General features: G+C 38.5%; 1 protein-coding gene across 2 annotated transcripts in view; it reads right to left on the reverse strand.

The window, feature by feature from the left end:
* EYA1 (EYA transcriptional coactivator and phosphatase 1) overlaps positions 1-18,962 on the reverse strand; it is a 186,067-nt gene that overhangs the window by 116,922 nt on the left and 50,183 nt on the right. For both annotated transcript variants that reach the window (XM_040261367.1, XM_040261368.1), the window contains 2 exons: positions 3,534-3,616; positions 2,927-3,113 (listed from right to left, as the gene is read on the reverse strand). In XM_040261367.1, coding sequence (XP_040117301.1) covers positions 2,927-3,113; positions 3,534-3,616 — 270 coding nt within the window. The remainder of the gene's footprint in view (positions 1-2,926; positions 3,114-3,533; positions 3,617-18,962) is intronic.

Consider the following 18,962-nt stretch of genomic DNA (forward strand, 5'->3'; position numbering starts at 1 on the left):
GCAGGACTTCAGTGGTGATAGAGTGGTTAAGACTCTGCACTCCCAATGCAGGGAGCCTGGGTTCGATTACCTGGTCAGGGAACTGGATCTCACATGCTGCAACTTAAAGTTCACATGCACAACTAAAAGATCCGCTGTGCTGCAACTAAGATCTGGCACAGCCAGATAGACATTTTAAAAAGTTAAGAATGCAAGAAGTACAAGAGGATATGTAAGAAACCTAGGTGGAGGCCAATTCAGAAAATTAAGCATCACTATTAAGAGTTCCAGAAAAAATTAATGGAGGGGAAGAAGTATTAAAGACATAGTAGACAGACTTCTGGAGATAGAGTTTCATTTAAAAGGCCCATCAAATGTACACTTGCTCCTTAAGAAAAGCTATGACAAGCCTAGACAGCATATTCAAAAACAGAAACATCACATTGCTTTCAGAGGTCCATCTAGTCAAAGTTATGGTTTTTCTAGTAGTCATGTACACATGTGAGAGGTGGACCATAAAGAAGGCAGAGTGCCAAAGAAATTGATGCTTTTAAACTGTGGTGCTGAAATAGAAAGCCCACAGATAAATCCACACACCTATGGACACCTTATCTTTGACAAAGGAGGCAAGAATATACAATGGGGAAAAGATAATCTCTTTAACAAGTGGTGCTGGGAAAATTGGTCAACCACTTGTAAAAGAATGAAACTAGAACACTTTCTAACACCATATAGAAAAATAAAATGGATTAAAGATCTAAACATAAGACCAGAAACTGTAAAACTCCTAGAGGAAAACATAGGCAAAACACTCTCTGATATAAATCACAGCAGGATGCTCTATGACCCACCTCCCAGAGTAATGGAAATAAAAGCAAAAATAAACAAATGGGACCTCATTAAACTTAAAAGCTTTTGCACAACGAAGGAAACTATAAGCAAGGTGAAAAGACAGTCTTCAGAATGGGAGAAAATAATAGCAAACGAAACAACTGACAAAGAATTAATCTCAAAAATATACAAGCAACTCCTGCAGCTCAATTCCAGAAAATTAAATGACCCAATCAAAAAATGGGCCAAAGAAGTAAATAGACATTTCTCCAAAGAAGACATACAGATGGCTAACAAACACATGAAAAGATGCTCAACATCACTCATTATCAGAGAAATGCAAATCAAAACCACAATGAGGTACCATCTCACGCCGGTCAGAATGGCTGCTATCCAAAAGTCTACAAACAATAAATGCTGGAGAGGGTGTGGAGAAAAGGGAACCCTCCTACACTGTTGGGGGAAATGCAAACTAGTACAGCCACTATGGAGAACAATGTGGAGATTCCTTAAAAAACTGGAAATAGAACTGCCATATGACCCAGCAATCCCACTGCTGAGCATACACACCGAGGAAACCAGAATTGAGAGACACGGGTACCCCAATGTTTATAGCAGCACTGTTTATAATAGCCAGGATATGGAAGCAACCTAGATGTCCATCGGCAGATGAATGGATAAGAAAGTTGTGGCACATATACACAACGGAATATTACTCAGCCATTAAAAAGAATACATTTGAATCAGTTCTACTGAGGTGATGAAACTGGATACAGAGTGAAGTAAGTGAGAAAGAAAGATACCAATGCAGTATACTGAAGCATATATATGGAATTTAGAAAGATGGTAACGATGACCCTGTATGCGAGACAGCAAAAGAGACATAGATATATAGAACAGTCTTTTGGACTCTGTGGGAGAAGGTGAGGGTGGGATGATTTGAGAGAATAGCATTGAAACATGTATATTACCATATGTGAAATAGATCACCAGTCCAGGTTCAATGCATGAAACAGGGTGTTCAGGGCTGGTACACTGGGATGACCCTGAGGGATGGGATGGGGAGGGATGTGGGAGGGGGTTCAGGATGGGGAATACATTGTATACCCATGGCTGATTCATGTCAATGTATGGCAAAAACCACCACAATATTGTAAAGTCATTAGCCTCTGATTAAAATAAATTTTAAAAAAATAAAATAAAATAAATTGTGGTGCTGGAGAAGACTCTTGAGACTCCCTTGGATAGCAAGGAGATCAAACCAGTCAATCCTAAAGGAAATCAACCCTGAATATTGATTGGAAGGACTGATGCTGAAGTTCCTGTATTTCGGGTACCTGAAGCAAAGAGCCAACTCATTGGAAAAGACTTTGATGCTGGGAAAGATCGGGGGCAGGAGAAGGGGATAACACAGGATGAGATGGTTGAATGGCATCACTGACTCAATGGACATGAGTTTGAGCAAACTCTGGGAGATAGTGAAGGACAGGGAAGCCTAGCATGCGGCAGTCCATGGGGTTGCAAAGAGTGGGACACGACTTAGTGATTGAACAACAACCAAATATTGTGAAGTACAAAAAATGCCCTCACTCAGAAACATTGTTATAAAATTCACAGTAGGTCATGAGTGGGAAAAGGTAGGCCAAAAGAATCACTGTCTTCCATGATTGATCCTTAGAGGCTATTTGATTTTTTGAAAAACATTAACTAGTTCATGATGATAAACACTAAATTCAAGATGATGTCATTTATATTCATATGTCAACACAGTTAGTTATAGTTAAGCATCCTAGCTAAATATTTATAATTATACATCCAAAAAGCTACATATATACCCTGAAAATGGAGTACATGTACAACTAAATAAAATCGCGTGTATTTTTACATGAGATCATATCTCATCTTATTTCATGTAATTTTCAAGTTTATAACTTCATATGAAAGCTTTTAACCAAATAAGTAAAAATAAAGTTAATGTCACAATCATGCTGCTTGACTAAAGGCCTTGCCAAAACTTGCCAAAAGTGTGCAACCATTGTCATGAATATAACCGTAGAAAAATGCATTTAAACCATCAGAAATACAGCCTGCAGGACTAATAACGGCAAGTAATTACCTGCTGCGGGATCCGTAACTGCTTGGCTGGTAATGCCAGATGGTGGCTCCTGAAGCTGGTAAGTGGCATTCGTGGACGGCGTTGTGGGGCTGCTGTTGCTACTCGTCATGTAATGTGCAGGATACGGTGAGCTGTTATAATACTGTGCATACTGACCCTGGCCGAAACTGGGATAAGATGGATAGTCCTACCAAATTAAACCACACAAGAACAATCAGTCAGAACACAGCTGCTGCCTTCTTACATTTCAGAGTATAACCGTAAATACGTTTGCATCTCTGCCTTCTCTGAATTCACAAAGGAACACACAAGCATACACTGACTGAAATGTACAGACATGCAAACCAATTTTAGGTAAGACTGGATTCCCTCTTCATATTTCTTCTATTTCAGGTTGCATTATTAGGTAAAATTTAACCAATCTGAAAACCAAATGACTCACCATATAGGACTGCTAAAGACATTTTTTCAAGAGCAAAAAATCTATCAGAAAGCTTAAGAAAGCTCTTAATTATGGTGTAATATAAATGGATCTCTCTTTATATAAGAAAATCATCTGCTACACTTTTTTTTAAATTTCAGAAGTCAACCTGGCTTTTAAAATTACCTGCTGTGAGCTGTTAAATCCAGAAGAATTTGTGAGTGAATTATTTCCTGTATATAATCCTGATGATGTTGTAAAACTGCTACCTAAAACAAAATGAAAAGAAACATGGGTGACTAAGCCATGTCGAGTAATGTGTCCATACAGGAACGTCGCTCAGTCATGTCCGACTCTTTGCGGCCCCGTGGACTGTAGCCTACCAGGCTCCTCTGTCCATCCGATTTTCCAGGCAATAGTACTGGAGTGGATTGCCATTTCCTTCTCCAGCGGATCTTCCTGACCCAGGGATCGAACCCCGGTCTCCCACACTGTAGACAGACGCTTTACCGTCTGAGCCACCAGGGAAGTCCAATGTGTCCATAGGAAATTATTATTTAGATAAAGCAAAGCTGGGGTTCACAGAAATGCATTTGGTTTACCTTGAAACCAGAATAAATTGCCATAGCTAAAATTCTGGTTTCATAAAACAGCTGACAATTTTAGTATCACTATACAACTGAGAATTCATAAGTAAAGAGGTTTAAATTTCTAAGGGCATGAGGAACTCATAAACTATGGATGAAATTATGTATTTTTGTAAAGCTATCAGACACCTAGCTTTCCACTTCAATTTGTAAAATGCATAGAATTTTCACATCTTTAAATATGCTTATTGTAAAGTAGTGGGATCAGATTAGGTGATCTTTAAAATTCCTGCTAACTCAAAAACTATGATGCTACTTCCAAAAGTTCAAGATGCTTTCCAACTGGTACTTGTTATCTGAATGGCCTATGGAAAAAGCTGATTATTTTATTTCACAGAAGAGTAAATGGAAGCACCTGGAGTAGTTGATAAAACAAAGATTAGAGAGGAACACATGCTGTGTAGATAATATTATATTTGTTGAATGCCTCTGTACTCAAAAACAAACAGCAGAGTTGTGCAGGATTCACACCAAAAAGCAAATCTTAGTTTTCTCCTTCAACAGATTTACTATCTTTTTGTTTAGTCATGTAAAGCAACAATATACTGTTTTTTTTTTTTTGAAGTATAATTGATTTACAATGTTGGGTTAATTTCTGCTGCACAGTAAAGTGATTCAGTTTTATATATATACATACATTCTTCTCTACACTCTTTTCTATTATGGTTTATTACAGTCGGACCTTGTTGTTCACTCATTCTATATAAACAGTTTCCATGTGCTAATCCCAAACTCTCAATCCATAGCTCGCTCACCCTACAATTCCCCTTGACAACCACAAGTCTGTTCTCTATGTCTGTGAGTCTGTTCCTATTTCGTAGGTATGTTCATTTGTGCCATTAGATTCCACATATAAATCATCTGATATTTGTCTTTCTCTTTCTGACTTACATCCCTTAGTATGATAATCTCTAGGTCTATCCATGTTGCTGCAAATAGCATTATTTTTATTTTATGGTTAAGTAGTATTCGTGTGTGTGTGTGTCTGTGTTCAGTTGCTCAGTTGTAGCCAACTCTTTGTGACCCCATGGACTGTAGCATGCCAGGTTTCCCTGTCCATCACCATCTCCCTCTCTCTCTCTCTCTATATATATATATGTATGTATGTATGTATGTATGTATACACACACACACACACACACACCCCCCATCTTCTTTATCCATTCATCTGTCAATGGACACTTAGGTTGTTTTCATGTCTTGAATATTGTGAACAGTGCTGCTATTAACATAGGGGTGCATGTATCTTTAATAATATACTATTTTTGACTATCATTTTAGTGAAGATTTTTAAAAGGCCAGGGATTAGCAAACGTGTAAACAATGGCATTTGAACACAAAACAAATTAAATAAGACAAGCTACTGGGCTATTTGGTCATAGTCAAGAATTTTATATACCGTTTTAACCCAGTAATTATATTTCTAGGCTTTTACTCTAAGAAAAAAATATGATCTATACTATGAGGTAGTTAGCAAAGATGTTCTTCAGTGTTGTTTCTAATAACCAAACACAGAAAGTAACCCCGAGTCCTTAATAGACATTATTCAGAAAATGGAATATTATGAAGTTGTTGAAATAGTATCATAATGACATTTAATAATGGGAAATAGTTGCATACTAATTTTTTAAAACAAAAACCTAAGCAATGAAAATGTTCTTTGCGGTCTCATCTGAAACATTTTGAACAGCATAAAGTATTTCCGAAAAGCACAGAAGTCTATGGAGGGGGGCATCTATGGTCACAGAATATTCGTGGAGCCAATGATCATTTTTAAATTTTCTACTCAGAGCCTGTGTTACTTTTGTAAATAGAAAAACCATGTTTTAAAATAAAACTTCCGGAAAATGAGCAGTCTAGGCAGTAAATGTGTTGGTGGTTTAAGGAGGATGTCTTCAGTGTGAACCACCTATTCACAGATGCCTTCAGGTACGATGTGCTAGTTAATATACGTCAATTATGTACTTGGACTTCCCTGGTGGCTCAGACAGTAAAGTGCCCGCCTACAATGCAGGAGACCCGGGTTCAGTCCCTGGGTCAGGAAGATCTCCTGGAGAAGGCAATGGCAACCCACTCCAGTACTCTTGCCTGGAAAATCCCATGGAGGAGCCTAGTAGGCTACAGTCCATGGGGTGGCTAAGAATCAGACACGACTGAGCGACTTCACTTTCACTGAACATTTAAGTACTGGCCAAAGAGTCAGAAAACCATAGAGTTTCCAGTTCATTACTTATGAGCCGTTTGGATTCTGGACAAATCACCTAACTGCTCTAAGATATAATTTCCCTAGCTGCAAAAACTCTATTTCATAGGCTTCTTAAACAGATCAAATGAAGTTTTGGAAAATATAACGAACAGGCCGTAGTAACACACAAATGTTCAGAACTGTTACTGTTTATTCCAGTAAACCTTTCTAAAATTCTCTACTGTATTTATGTATCTTCTCCCTCTTTTGACTTTCCCAAACTAGAGAAGTATGGCAATATCCTTGTGTATCTAAAATTATTTTCCTACTTATCAAGTATCTACACACTTTGAAAAACCAGTCAAGGACTTGCTATTTTTATTAAGAAAAGAAAATATTTCCTAAGGTAGTTTTAAATGTTATCACAGAATCATATCTGAGGTTTCCTCATTTGTAAATTTTAGGAATACCAGTTGTTCAAAGTTCCCAGAACACCTATTATAGAAGAGCAGAAAGTTCTCACACTACTAATACTTACTCCACCACAAAAGTAGGAGTATCACTAGGTAAGTTTTTCATATTGTTCATCTGCAGGTAGCAACCACACAGTCATTAAAAAAGTATTGAATATTGGGCTCATGGTGATAAATACATGAGGAAAGAAGAATGATTAAGATACAGGCATGGACCTCTAGGGCTTATCAGGTTAATATTAGCTTCCTTTTTTTTTTTTTTTCCTTTTTAAACAATGGATTTCCTGGGTATATGTATCCCTTCCAAATATCTGTATATCAGGGAAAATTAATATTAAATCTATATATCTATATAAATATATGACAAACTTAAAATGAACATTTTTAAAAGTCCTTGTAAAAAACTCAGATTTATTGTGGATAAGAGTGTGACTATCAATACTTTTTAAACTTTATTACACACATTTGAGAGAAAAAATTACTCTGGGTTATACTTGTGACTTTCATTTAAACTACACATTTTTGGGTTATGACTTGCTACTTTAATTTATACTACAAATTTTTGAACAGTAAATACTGACCTCAATAATCCCCATCCACTGAGAAAATGAATAAGATATAGAAAATATATTTTAAAAATGGATGTTTTCGTTCCATAACTTATTCCCTGGAACAAAGTAGAAAAGACCATGGAAGCTATATTGGCACATATAGGCCACTAGGGTCTGACCATGTAAATCACAGCTCAGTACTCTTAATGGTACCCAAGTGACTTCCCAGACTTCATGCTACTTCGACGACTGTACATTAGCTGGAATTCACCATAAGTTACACTCATTTACTGGCTGACTGCAGGCTGAGATTCCATTCCATTTCATATGCAGGAGCAGGAGTTTAACGGCACTCCAGTGGCCTACGAGACTTAATGCAACTTCCACAAGGATCTATGTCAGGCAAAGGTAGACAAGCTGGGGAGAATCAGGCTCAGGCAATATTAATTTTTAACCCCCAGAATCAGACCAGTAGGGCCTCCCCACCCACCTCCATGTGTGACAGAGAGCTGCTAAACTTTTAGTCCAGGCCACCAGCACCGGATGTCTTCAAGAACCTCCTCTCCTAGTTTCCTGCCCATCTTCTGGCTCCCTCCAGCTCATGCTCTACACCAGCAGTAGAATACTTTCTCTAAGCTACATATTTCATCTTACTCCCCTGTTCAAAATGTAACACCCCCTAGTACCCTCAGGATCAAATTCAAACTTATCAGGGCTTATTTATTAGGCCCTACCTGAGCTTCCCTGGTGGCTCAGATGGTAAACAATCTGCCTGCAGTGCGAGAGACCTGGGTTCAATCTCTGGGTTGGAAGATCTGAAGGCGGGCATGGCAACCCACTCTAGTATTTCTGCCTGGAGAATCCCCACGGACAGAGGAGCCTGGTGACTACAGTCTATGGGGTTGCAAAGAGTCGGACATGACTGACGACTTAAGCACAGAACAGCACCTGGTGTGAATTCAGTCCCTTAGATTTCTCTTGTCTCTTCCTAGGAATGCTGACCACACACCCACACAGATACACACTGCAGCCTCACACATACTTTTTTATACTAAGAAAGTAATCACACTCATCAGGTATTTACAGAATGGAAGTTTCTCAGAGACTGTTTTGGGTATCGTGGCCCTTGAGCTGGGCTAAACAAAGCTCATAGGAAACAAACAAAGTGAAATAAAAGTCACTCAGTCATGTCTAACTCTTTGGGATCCCATGGACCATAGTTCACCAGGCTCCTCTGTCCATGGAATTCTCCAGGCAAGAATACTGGAGTGGGTTGCCATTCCCTTCTCCAGGGGATCTTCCTGACCCAGGGATCAAACCTGGGTCTCCAGCATTGTAGGCTGTTTCTTTACCATCTGAACCACCAGAGAAGCCCCAGGGAATAAAGGGTCCCACTCTAATAGCTGATCTGATTCAGACTGGGTATTAGTACTACCAGATGAATTTCACCAAAGCTTAGAACACCGCAAAGCAAAGGCAAAACAGCAAGGACAATACTCCCAAAAAAGCTTCCATGTATATAGCTACTAAACCCACTTCTTACCCTACACAGGCCTGGGAGACAAGACACAATTGTGCAGAAGGCTGCCATGTACCAGACTTAAGTATGAATGGTACAGGGGAGAAAGGGCAAGACATGACCAGGAAAAACAAGACTCCCTTCTTCCATTAGGATCCAGCCTCTAAGACAGCAGGCCCTAACCATTTTGGCACCAGGGACTGGTTCCATGGAAGATAATTTTTCCACAGACATGGGGTGGGGGGTGGATTATTTCAGGATGATTCAAGTGAATTATGTGTATCTTACACTTTATTTCTACTATTATTACATCAGCTCCACTTCAGATCATCAGACTTTAGATCCCAGAGGTTGGGGACCCCTGCTTTATGATAGTTTCTGTCCGATTCGTTAAGTCTTCACTTACAATGTTAGATCACAGAATTAGGCTTAGTATTGAGAATTCATTTATCAAAATAAAATATAGAAGTATTTTCCTTTCTAGACATAAATGATTTTACATGAAAAGTCATCTCCAGATAAAAAGAGAACAGAAATATTCTATGATAAATTGTTTGACATTTTATGTAACATTATATCATTAAAAATCCCCATAGTAGAAAGAGCTCCCATTTAGAACCCATTATTTCTCACTCAAGGAGTTTGACAGAATTTGGTTCAAATGGAGCTCCAATAATGCTCAATATTATTCTTGGTAGAGTTGGGAATTAAGTTACCTTCTGAGCAGGGTGGCAGTGGGACACTTTCTTTTCCATTAGTGAAAAGGAAAATCTTACCTGTTTAAATAGTTCATTATTGTAAAAAAAAAAAAAAAATCATAGCCATTATTCTTTTCTGGCAGGGAGAGGAGAAATTCCTTTCCTGACTAGAATACTGGAAAAATCTTTCCTTTCAGAACATCTCTAAGACAAAATTAATATTCATTCCATTGCCTTTTTTTCCCCTATTTTTTGGCTGAACTGCACAGCATGTGGGATCTTAGTTCCCAAACCAGGGATTGAACCCATGCCTCCATTCACTGAGAGTGTGCAGTCTTAACCACTGGAGCACCAGTGAAGTCCCTCCAATGCCTTCTTTTTTTTTTTTTTTTTTAACCAGACTTGGACTACACGCTTCTTCAAGCCCACCAATGCCTTCTTTTTAAAGTTAAGAACTTTTATATTCTGAACAGAAAGATTATGTATGTTATATTATGGAAATAAAAACTTTTCAAATTAGTTCAGTCCACAGCATGTATGGGCACATCTAATTGGCATTACAGACACAGTTACTATCCTAGAGGGTGCTGTGGACCCAAAGAAGCCAATGTCAGGAGTCTATCCCTTGAGGAAAGTTTAAAAACACACAATCTCATGAAAACACCACCATGAAATATCAGCTTGTGTTACCTGTGTAGTCACTGTTAAGTTCTGACAGGGAGCTGCTCAGTCAATGAAATGAAAACATCTAGTTTGACTGGGAAGGACAATACACAGAAAATACACAAAGAATGTCAAGAAGGGTATTCTTGGCTCGGGATAAGGATAAGCTATCCAGAGGAGAAGATCCAAGAGTGAGAGGTTTATAGCCCAGGAGAAAAAGAGACTCAAGGAAGGTGACAGAAGTTTCCTGATCATTTAAGAAAAGAATAACAGTTCAGGAAAAGAAATGGCATTCTTTATCAGAAAAACCCAGGGATCTGAATGTTGATCATACTATATTAGGACATAGGAAATGTTATGATTTCTGATTCTCCTTTTAAGGATTGCAGAAGGTGGGGAAAGCTGTTATAAATGCAAAGATGCAACTGGAGCTGGAAAAGGGGAGTTGGAGATGGAGGTGCCCAGGGGAGGAATATGCTGGTCAAGCTACTTCCTAAGGCTTGCCCATCCACAGCTCACTACGTGAATTCAGGATGTTATCCTGAAAACTCATTCACTGTTGCTCCTCTTACTGCTTCCCTCTATCAGTCCCCATTTCCCATCTTTACGATCTAGCCAAAGTCCTGTCTTCCCAATCAGCTTTCCCAGACAGTTCTTCTCTGCATTGACTTGACCTCTGGGAACGTGAGCTCAAAAATAATCGATACCATTGTTCTTGTACTAAACAAGCCTTCATTGGTCTTGTTTTCATTATGACCATAAGTTCCTTAAGTACATGTGTTATATTTATTCACCTGGCTCACATGGAGAAGATGGCTTCCCAGGTGGTATAGAATTTGTCTACCAGGCAGGAGATGTGGGTTCGATCCCTGGGTCAGGAAGATTCCCTAGAGAAGGAAATGGCAATCCACTGCAGTATTTTTGCCTGGAAAATTTCAGCAGACAGAGGAGCTGGCAGGCTACAGTCCAGGGTGTTGCAAAAGAGTTGGTACAACTTAGTGACTAAACAACAATAATGTGTGGAGAAGAAGAAACTCTGTTCATTTCATGCCTTTGAAGAGTTTCATGGAGGCTCCAGCAGGAGACAGAGCTAGTTATTTGAAAGTTTCAATTCAAGATGGTAATAACAACAGCATCCAGAGACGACACAACTCTCATAAAGAATCAGGTATAGGAAGAATGGAAACCTTCCCATAATTTTTTTTTTTTTAATATGGTGAAGGTAGAAGGCCATTTAGAAGGGGGATCTGAAGGCCCAACAGACACGAGGAAAAGAAAACATCTCTCAAGTTCCTTATTTATTCAGCAATAAAAATGACAGTGGGGGAAGGAAAAAAATAACCATATAGTAATTGTTTCTTTCTCAGATTTTTATCAAGAGGACACACACTTTGCTTATTTCTTTTGTGTGTCCTAGTATGTAGTGTGTGTCCTAGTATGTAACGCTAGTTGTATATGTAGAACATGAAAAGATATCATATCGTACAAAAAAAAAATAAACTAGATGGTCGTTTGTAAAGGCTTATCTTTAAAAAAGTAGATTATAATTACATCAGATACAAATTATATGAAGAATATTAAATTCAGGGCCTATAAGCACCTTCTGGAAGGATTTTAAATGTCTGAGTTTCCAGAAAGAAAATCCCACGGAGTTTTAAATCAAATAAAATCTTAAATTGACTAAAGCATCATGAATTTTGAACAGCTCATAAAATCTCACAGATGTAGCTCAGTCAGATATTGATGTATCATCAGTGCGTATGTGCTGCTGCTAAGTCACTTCAATCGTGTCTGACTCTTTGAGACCCTAGGGACTGGTATCATGGGTATACGGATGAAGAGAAGAGACTCAGTTGCAAATGAAAAATTTCAAATTCAGAATGCAGTTAACATTCTATGTGTTTACTGTCCATTTATACTTCAGGATTTCCCTATCCACTGTCTCAGGTTATGCCCCACATCAGTATGTGAGGTAATAATTATTACTATGGGCCGCCTGTCCCTTTCTAAAAAGCAGACATAGTGGCCCCAGAACCCTGAGTTAGGGAGTGGCCACTAACTCCACTTTCAGGCCAGTGCTCACCGTACTGCCACACCAAATCCACCTTTATACGCTCTGACTCAGCAATGCTGAAGTGAGTTATATATTGTGAAAAGTGGTAGTTTTAGTTTTTGGTACTGAAGTAGAGTTGACTTACCACGTTGTATTAGTTTCCGATGTATAGCAAACTGATTCACTTATATGTGTATTAATATATATTCTTTTTCATATTCTTTCCATTATGTTATTATAAGATATTAGTTTCCTTGCTATCCAGTAGGTCCTTGTTTATCTGTTTTGTATACAGTAGCTTGTATCTGCTAATCACTTATATGTGGAATCTAAAATATGATACAAATGAACTTGCTCACAAAACAGAAACAGACTCACAGAGGTAAGAAACCAAAATTAGGGTTACCAAAAGGAAAAGGAATAAGTGGGGGGAGAGGGGATAGAAAAGTGGTATTAATTTTTGGCCACACAAATATCACTGCCACAAGTGAGAGACAAGGGCATCTGAGAAATCTTTCATAAGTGAATCTGGAAACAAACTCTCTCCTTTCTAAAAGACTTCTTCATTATAACTCTTTTGAAGCTGGTAAATAATTTTAAAAGTAAATTATACAGTCACCCAAAAGATGGTGTATCAGAAAGACTGGCTTTCTTCTTGTCACCATGAGGGGTTCCTACAGGGAAAGGGTGGTGGTCTTGTCAACCGTAACAAACAAGAAACAGTCCTGCTAGGAGACCCTGTGTGTTCACCCAGTTCTATAGGTGCTAAGCGATTATAGTTTAAAACTAAACTGATCCCTGCAAATCTTTATTAATAAATCCTAAGTACTTTTTCCTAGTTAAGAATCCAGTCTATGTTGATTTATAACATGATTTAAAATGATAAATCAACATTTTGTGTGTGATTTAACCTAGAGAACACTGCCTAGCTATAACTTCAAAAAAGTTCCAAAAAAAAAAAAGGTAACACGTAGGTCAAAGGTCTACTTCACAGAGAACAAGGACTTGCATTAAAAACCAGAATCCCAGCCAACGTAAGAATGCTGGAACCTGCAGGGGCCTGTCTGTACTTACCATGTTTTAGAGCATTTTCTAGCACTTACTCAGCAAGCAGGATGCTATTTGTCCCCCGTGTATTTTCACAAAAGTCCATTTGCTTTTCTTCCCTGGCCTCTTTGCCATGGGCTATGTCCATCATCAGGCGCGATCTATGTGGCAGAAGTCAGTGCAGCTCCCTGGGGAAAGGCCTCTGAAGGCCAGATGGGCTACTTTTTAAAACCAAAGTTTTCTCCTTTTCTTATAAGAAGGATTTTAAAGGACCAAGCCAAGGACTATTCCTTTTTATCTCAGTAATAATTTTTCTACATCAAAGATAATTTTTAACTAATGTCATAAAGGTGGCAAAGCCTTAATATTTACCTTTATTGATCTATTTCTCTATATTTTAATAAAAACCAGTTCATACAGACAAGAATGTGGATACTGATAACTAATTACTGCTATTACTGACTTCAAAAGATTTCCCTACAATTTCCAACATTTGTCACTTGAAATAACATAAGATGTCAAAATAAGTAAAACCAAATATTCCTGCTAAAAAATCAACTTAGGCAAGAAAAAAAAAATCTGCAATGCAAAAATTTCCACAAACTCAAATATAAATGTGAGCAGACTGGCAAAGCAATTAAGAGAAATTGTGAACAATCAGGGCGAGCTGAAATGGCAATTCTCCAGTTATAACTTTCTTCTGTCACATTATGCCAGAAAGTGCAAACTTCAAATGCTTTATCAGAGCAGATTATTAAAAAGGTTTAGTAAATATTTCCCTAAAACTGTATATTTGCAAGAGAGGAAAAATATCACTTCTATAGGTAATGGAAAAATTTTAATAGTATATTTTGCTAAGCCATTTTGAAGTTCTAAAAGCCTAATAAACTGAAAGACTTCAGCTGTATATTCAAAAAACTACAGACAGGCAGACCAAAGGAAATCAGGGTGGTTGCCCTTATTAGATTATTATTGGATGGTTCCCACTTGATAACAAGCCCTAGACCAAGTAAGCTTCAGAGAACTATGGAATTGTCACCCTTCCACGTCCCATTAACAAACCTCTGTCCTTATTTATGGCCCTTCCTCATTGGGTGGGCCTCCAATCTCTTTAACAGAACAAACAACATTATCCACTGAATACAAAGAGAGAGTTAGAACTTGCCGTTATTTTCTCCTCTAAGAGAGAGCAATAAAGCCTAAAAGAAAATAAACAAAGCAGGGTTTCGTGCATGTACATCCGTGTAGTCCCTCTCATCTACCTAGGCAAATCCTGACACCTTCTTGCTACAGAATGACAGAATGTCCCCCACCTCATTGCTATTCTGGGGCAATAAAGCACTCAGAAAGGCGTTCTACACAACCACCGCAATTCCCTAACACCTCCATCCACTCCACCTATGACTGTGAACACAAGGCAAGACTGCTTTGAACACAACACGATAATAAACTAATCAAGGATTTTACGATGGGTAAATTCCAAATTCATTTCCCCAAACAAACAGAATTAGAGTCTTTATGAATCTTAACTTCTAACTGCCATTGTGACAGAGGCCTTTCCATGCCCAGCAAAACATTTCAGATACTACCAGATAAAACAAAACCACGAGCTGGTCAACCCCTGCAAATGGAGATCAATAGAACTAAGTTATCACGGCAAGCTGGGTTTGCCTCAAAGCTAAAGCTTAACCAGTAAAGAGGCCAGACTTAGTTTGAATTGCTTTTAGTGTAAAAATTGTTTGCATTTTCCTTACCTCAAACAGATTGCTAAACAAAATGTCATTTTCTTCCTATGAATCAGCCTCAAAATTATCATTTTTGGCTGTGTCACGTGGTATGTGGGATCTTAGTTCCCTGACCAGGGATTGAACCCGTGCCCCTTGCAGTGGAAGCACAGAACCAACCACTGGACCACGAGGGAAGTCCCTTGGCCTCAAAATTATGAACACTCTCTTGTCTTCGGTGGCTGATGGTACTCTTTAAGTCTATAGTGTATAGGATGTGGGGGTAAATGAATGAACAGGAATGATAGCAATGGGTCCAGAACTTGTGGTTTTTAAAATACTATAACTAAAAGATTGATTTCAAATCAGATGCCTCTTTTATACTAAAGGAGAATAAAGTTTGCTTTTGACAAACTGGGCAGATATTCTGTGAAACAGGTCAGTGAATCAAAGGCTAAAGTTGTTTCTCCTAAACGGTTTCTCTGCTCTTAGTACATGTAAGCATGGGTGTGTATACACACACCCCACCCCCAGACATAAACACAAACTTGCACCCTCCTCTTCATTCTTGTTGTCAGTGTCCTTTGATTGGCAGCATTGAAAACACTGTCTACAGGATCTGCGCAGTTGACCCAGGGGTCTCCAGGCACCCTTTGTCAGTCTACACTCCCTCGTTCAGTTTGCTCATTTGCATGTTTGTCAATGGTGTGTGAAGAAAAATCTCATACCATCCAAATCTTCTTCCAGAAACAGAGACTGACCCTGGAGAGCAGGAAGATATCAAAAAGTAACAGTAAGGATTTCACCTCCTGGAGTGAACTCTGCAGTTGTCCATGAACAGAAACACTTTGTCCTTCTCTGTTACACTGAAATTTCTAATCTGTCACTGGATGCACAAAAGAGATCCAATGAAAGCAGAGATAGAATTTTCCAGAATCTTGCAGCAAAGGTAAAAGCAATCAGATTTTCCAGTCCCTGAGGTTTTACTCCATGGGCTTTTACTGTTAGTGCATATAAAGCAAAAATCCAAGCCATTTTGGCTTAAAACAGCATGTACTAGATTCACAGAAGCCTGCCACAGACAGAAGTGTTGAGCATTGGAGCTGGAAGGATTCAGAAGGTTTACCTGGACTAAATGAGGGCACGAAGGCTAGCCTAGTTCACAGGACCAGGCAGTGCCAAAATGGCCACAAATTCCCAAATAAATCTTTTCCTTAAGTTCCATGAAAAAATAAAAAAAGCAGTGCTCAGAAATGAACTGTCTAAAAATTTTTTTTCTAGAGCTTCGTGAGCTGGTATTTTTGACTAATTACATAGTGGGCTATGTGACGCAGTGTGTCTCAGCTATAAAAAGAGCAAATCTACCCTTCAGAAAATAAATGCTACGGGCAACTACATTTCTTTTTCTTTTTTTGGTAGTTTTCTATAAGTGCCTCCTCTATAGGTGCTGTCATGCAATTGAATAGAAACATGGCAGGGCCTGACAGTTCAAAGCCATTCTCCATTTTGATGTATTCATCAGCATTTTCAGCTTCTTATGCTTTAAAGCCATTGTTCAAGGTTATTGTAAGGATTAAATGAGACAATATATGTAAAATAATTAGAAAAGTCTTGGGCCTATGATAGGTCCACAATCAATGGTAGCTGTTATTTTGTGTTATGGACAAGAGTTTTCTGCCTTGATAGAGCATAGCTTGTCACGCTCCCATTGTCCTCTAAGTCGCTCATCGTATCCGACTCTGCGCGATCCTACGGACTGTAGCCTTCCAGGCTCCTCTGTCATGGGATTTCCCAAGCAAAAATACTGGAGTGGGTTGTCATTTCTTTCTCCAGGGGATCTTCCCGACCCAGGGATCAAACCTGGGTCTCTTACATCTCCTGCACTGGCAGGCAAGTTCTTTACCACCGGCACCACCTGGGAAGCTCAGTCTTTGTCCAGGACCCTTCTGTGTTACCCACGGCTCCTGCTCTCCAGCACCCACCACCACTGTGGCCAGCACAGCCTTTCCTCTCTTCTGAGTTTCTCCCTGTTCTTGGCTGCTTTCTCTTGTTTCTTCTACATTTTTGTATCATGTACACAAAGCCTGACCTTTGCTGACAGTGATTTTCCTTCCTTGCCAGCATATTAGTTAGATCTGGCTCTTTTCTAGCTATGATTATTTATTTGATTACTGGGTTCTTGGAACAATCCATGCTGGTTATATATATTATATATATCAAATGTTTATATTTATTTCATATATATATATTTTTTTTTTTTTCCTCCTGGGAAATGCAAGAGAAGGAGAATTTGACAGTGCTTCCTAATCTGGAACTATTACATGATGATGATGATAATAATAACAATCACCACCACATCACTATCACAATGAACATAGTTAAATGAAACTAAGCATTTAAATGCTTACCAGTGCTAGATGTTGGTCAGAGTGATGAGTCATGTCTGACTTTCGCAATCCCATGGGCTGTAGCCCACTAGGCTCCTCTGTCCTTGGTATTTCCCAGGCAAGAATACTGGAGTGGGTTGCCATTTCCTTCTCCAGGGAATCTCCCCAACCCAAGGATCGAACCAGCATCCCCTGCATTGCAGGTGGGTTCTTTACCACTGAGCCACCACAGAAGCCCATACATGGATAATCTCAATGAATTCTCACAATACTACAGTGGGTGTGTGTATTCACTCAGTTGCTCAGTCGTGTCTGACTCGGCAACCCTGCCAGGTTCCTCCATGGGATTCTCCAGGGAGGAATAGTGCAGTGAGTTTCCATTTCCTCTTCCAGGGTATTTTCCTGACCCAAGGACTGAACCTGCATCTCCTGAATTGGCAGGCAGATTCTTTATCACTGAACCACCTGGGAAGCCCACCACTGTGGGAACAGACAATATTCAAGACAAAGAAATGGAGTTATGAAGTTGAACCCCATGCTGAAGTCTCACCAATAGCAAGGGCAGGGTATTCAACAGGCAGCTTAACTCCAGTACCTACACTGTTTGCCAGAAAGCAAGATTATATCTTTAGTCCAACCTTCTAAATCTGACCAAAGAGGCGATCATCATAAATTCTCCTGAAGTTAATCAGCACAACACCCTAAAGCATATATGCCACCACTGAGTTAGTTCGAGTCATCGTGGTTACTAAAGTACTTCTAATATTGTGAAATCCTAATATGAAATCTCAGCAACTAAATCTCTGAATAACTCATCATATTTTATATTTTAAAGGTCAAAAGATCTTGGATAAAAAGCTAGGTAAAATATCAATATTCCCAAATCACTAAAAATATATATACTGTCATCCAGGATTCTAAGAATTTTTAACAGCTATAAGAGTGATATGAACAAAAATCACTGTTATCCATTAAGGATAATAGAATTTGGAGAATTTAAAAAATAATTTTAGACATTACAAAAAGTTTTATATTGAAAAGCAGTATTGAAAGACAAAGGTCAACAGATTCCCATGACTGGATATATAATATCATTTCATCCATTTCATTTTTTTTATAATACACCTAATGTTTAAGAAATTCATATTAATCAAAGTTTAGTTATTTATCCATGTGTGACTATAAGTAGTCTACAGAATATCATGTATCATTATCCATCATCATTTTGGCAAGTTTCAAGTTAACAGCATGGTATTCTCTGGCTTGATGTGTGAAAATCATATTTTCAGATTACTCTAAAAATGAGCAAAGTGCCATTATACAAACATTCATATGAAATAAAATTTTAGTGAAAATGAGTTCTAAAATCCCACTGGAAAGACCATTCAAGCAGGGTATGCCTAAAAACACAAAAAGTTTTAATGCAACATCCCAGATGCAATGAAATCTATGACTAGAGAGCAATGCTACATTTACTATATTTGGTTCTACAAATGTCCTTATTTCTGCTTTAAAATGAAGACTTTTTTCCTCCTCCACGTTAACTTTCTTATCTTCTTCATTTCCATTCTTCTCTATACTCTAAAGCTATACTTACATCTGATAGCTAGCTAGTTCTCTTAGGAATTTTCTGCCACATAAGCTTTTGATCTGAGAGGAAAAGAGGGA

The sequence above is a fragment of the Oryx dammah genome, unplaced genomic scaffold (genome assembly GCF_014754425.2).
Source record: "Oryx dammah isolate SB20612 unplaced genomic scaffold, SCBI_Odam_1.1 HiC_scaffold_19, whole genome shotgun sequence".
NCBI classification, from domain to species: Eukaryota; Metazoa; Chordata; class Mammalia; order Artiodactyla; family Bovidae; genus Oryx; species Oryx dammah.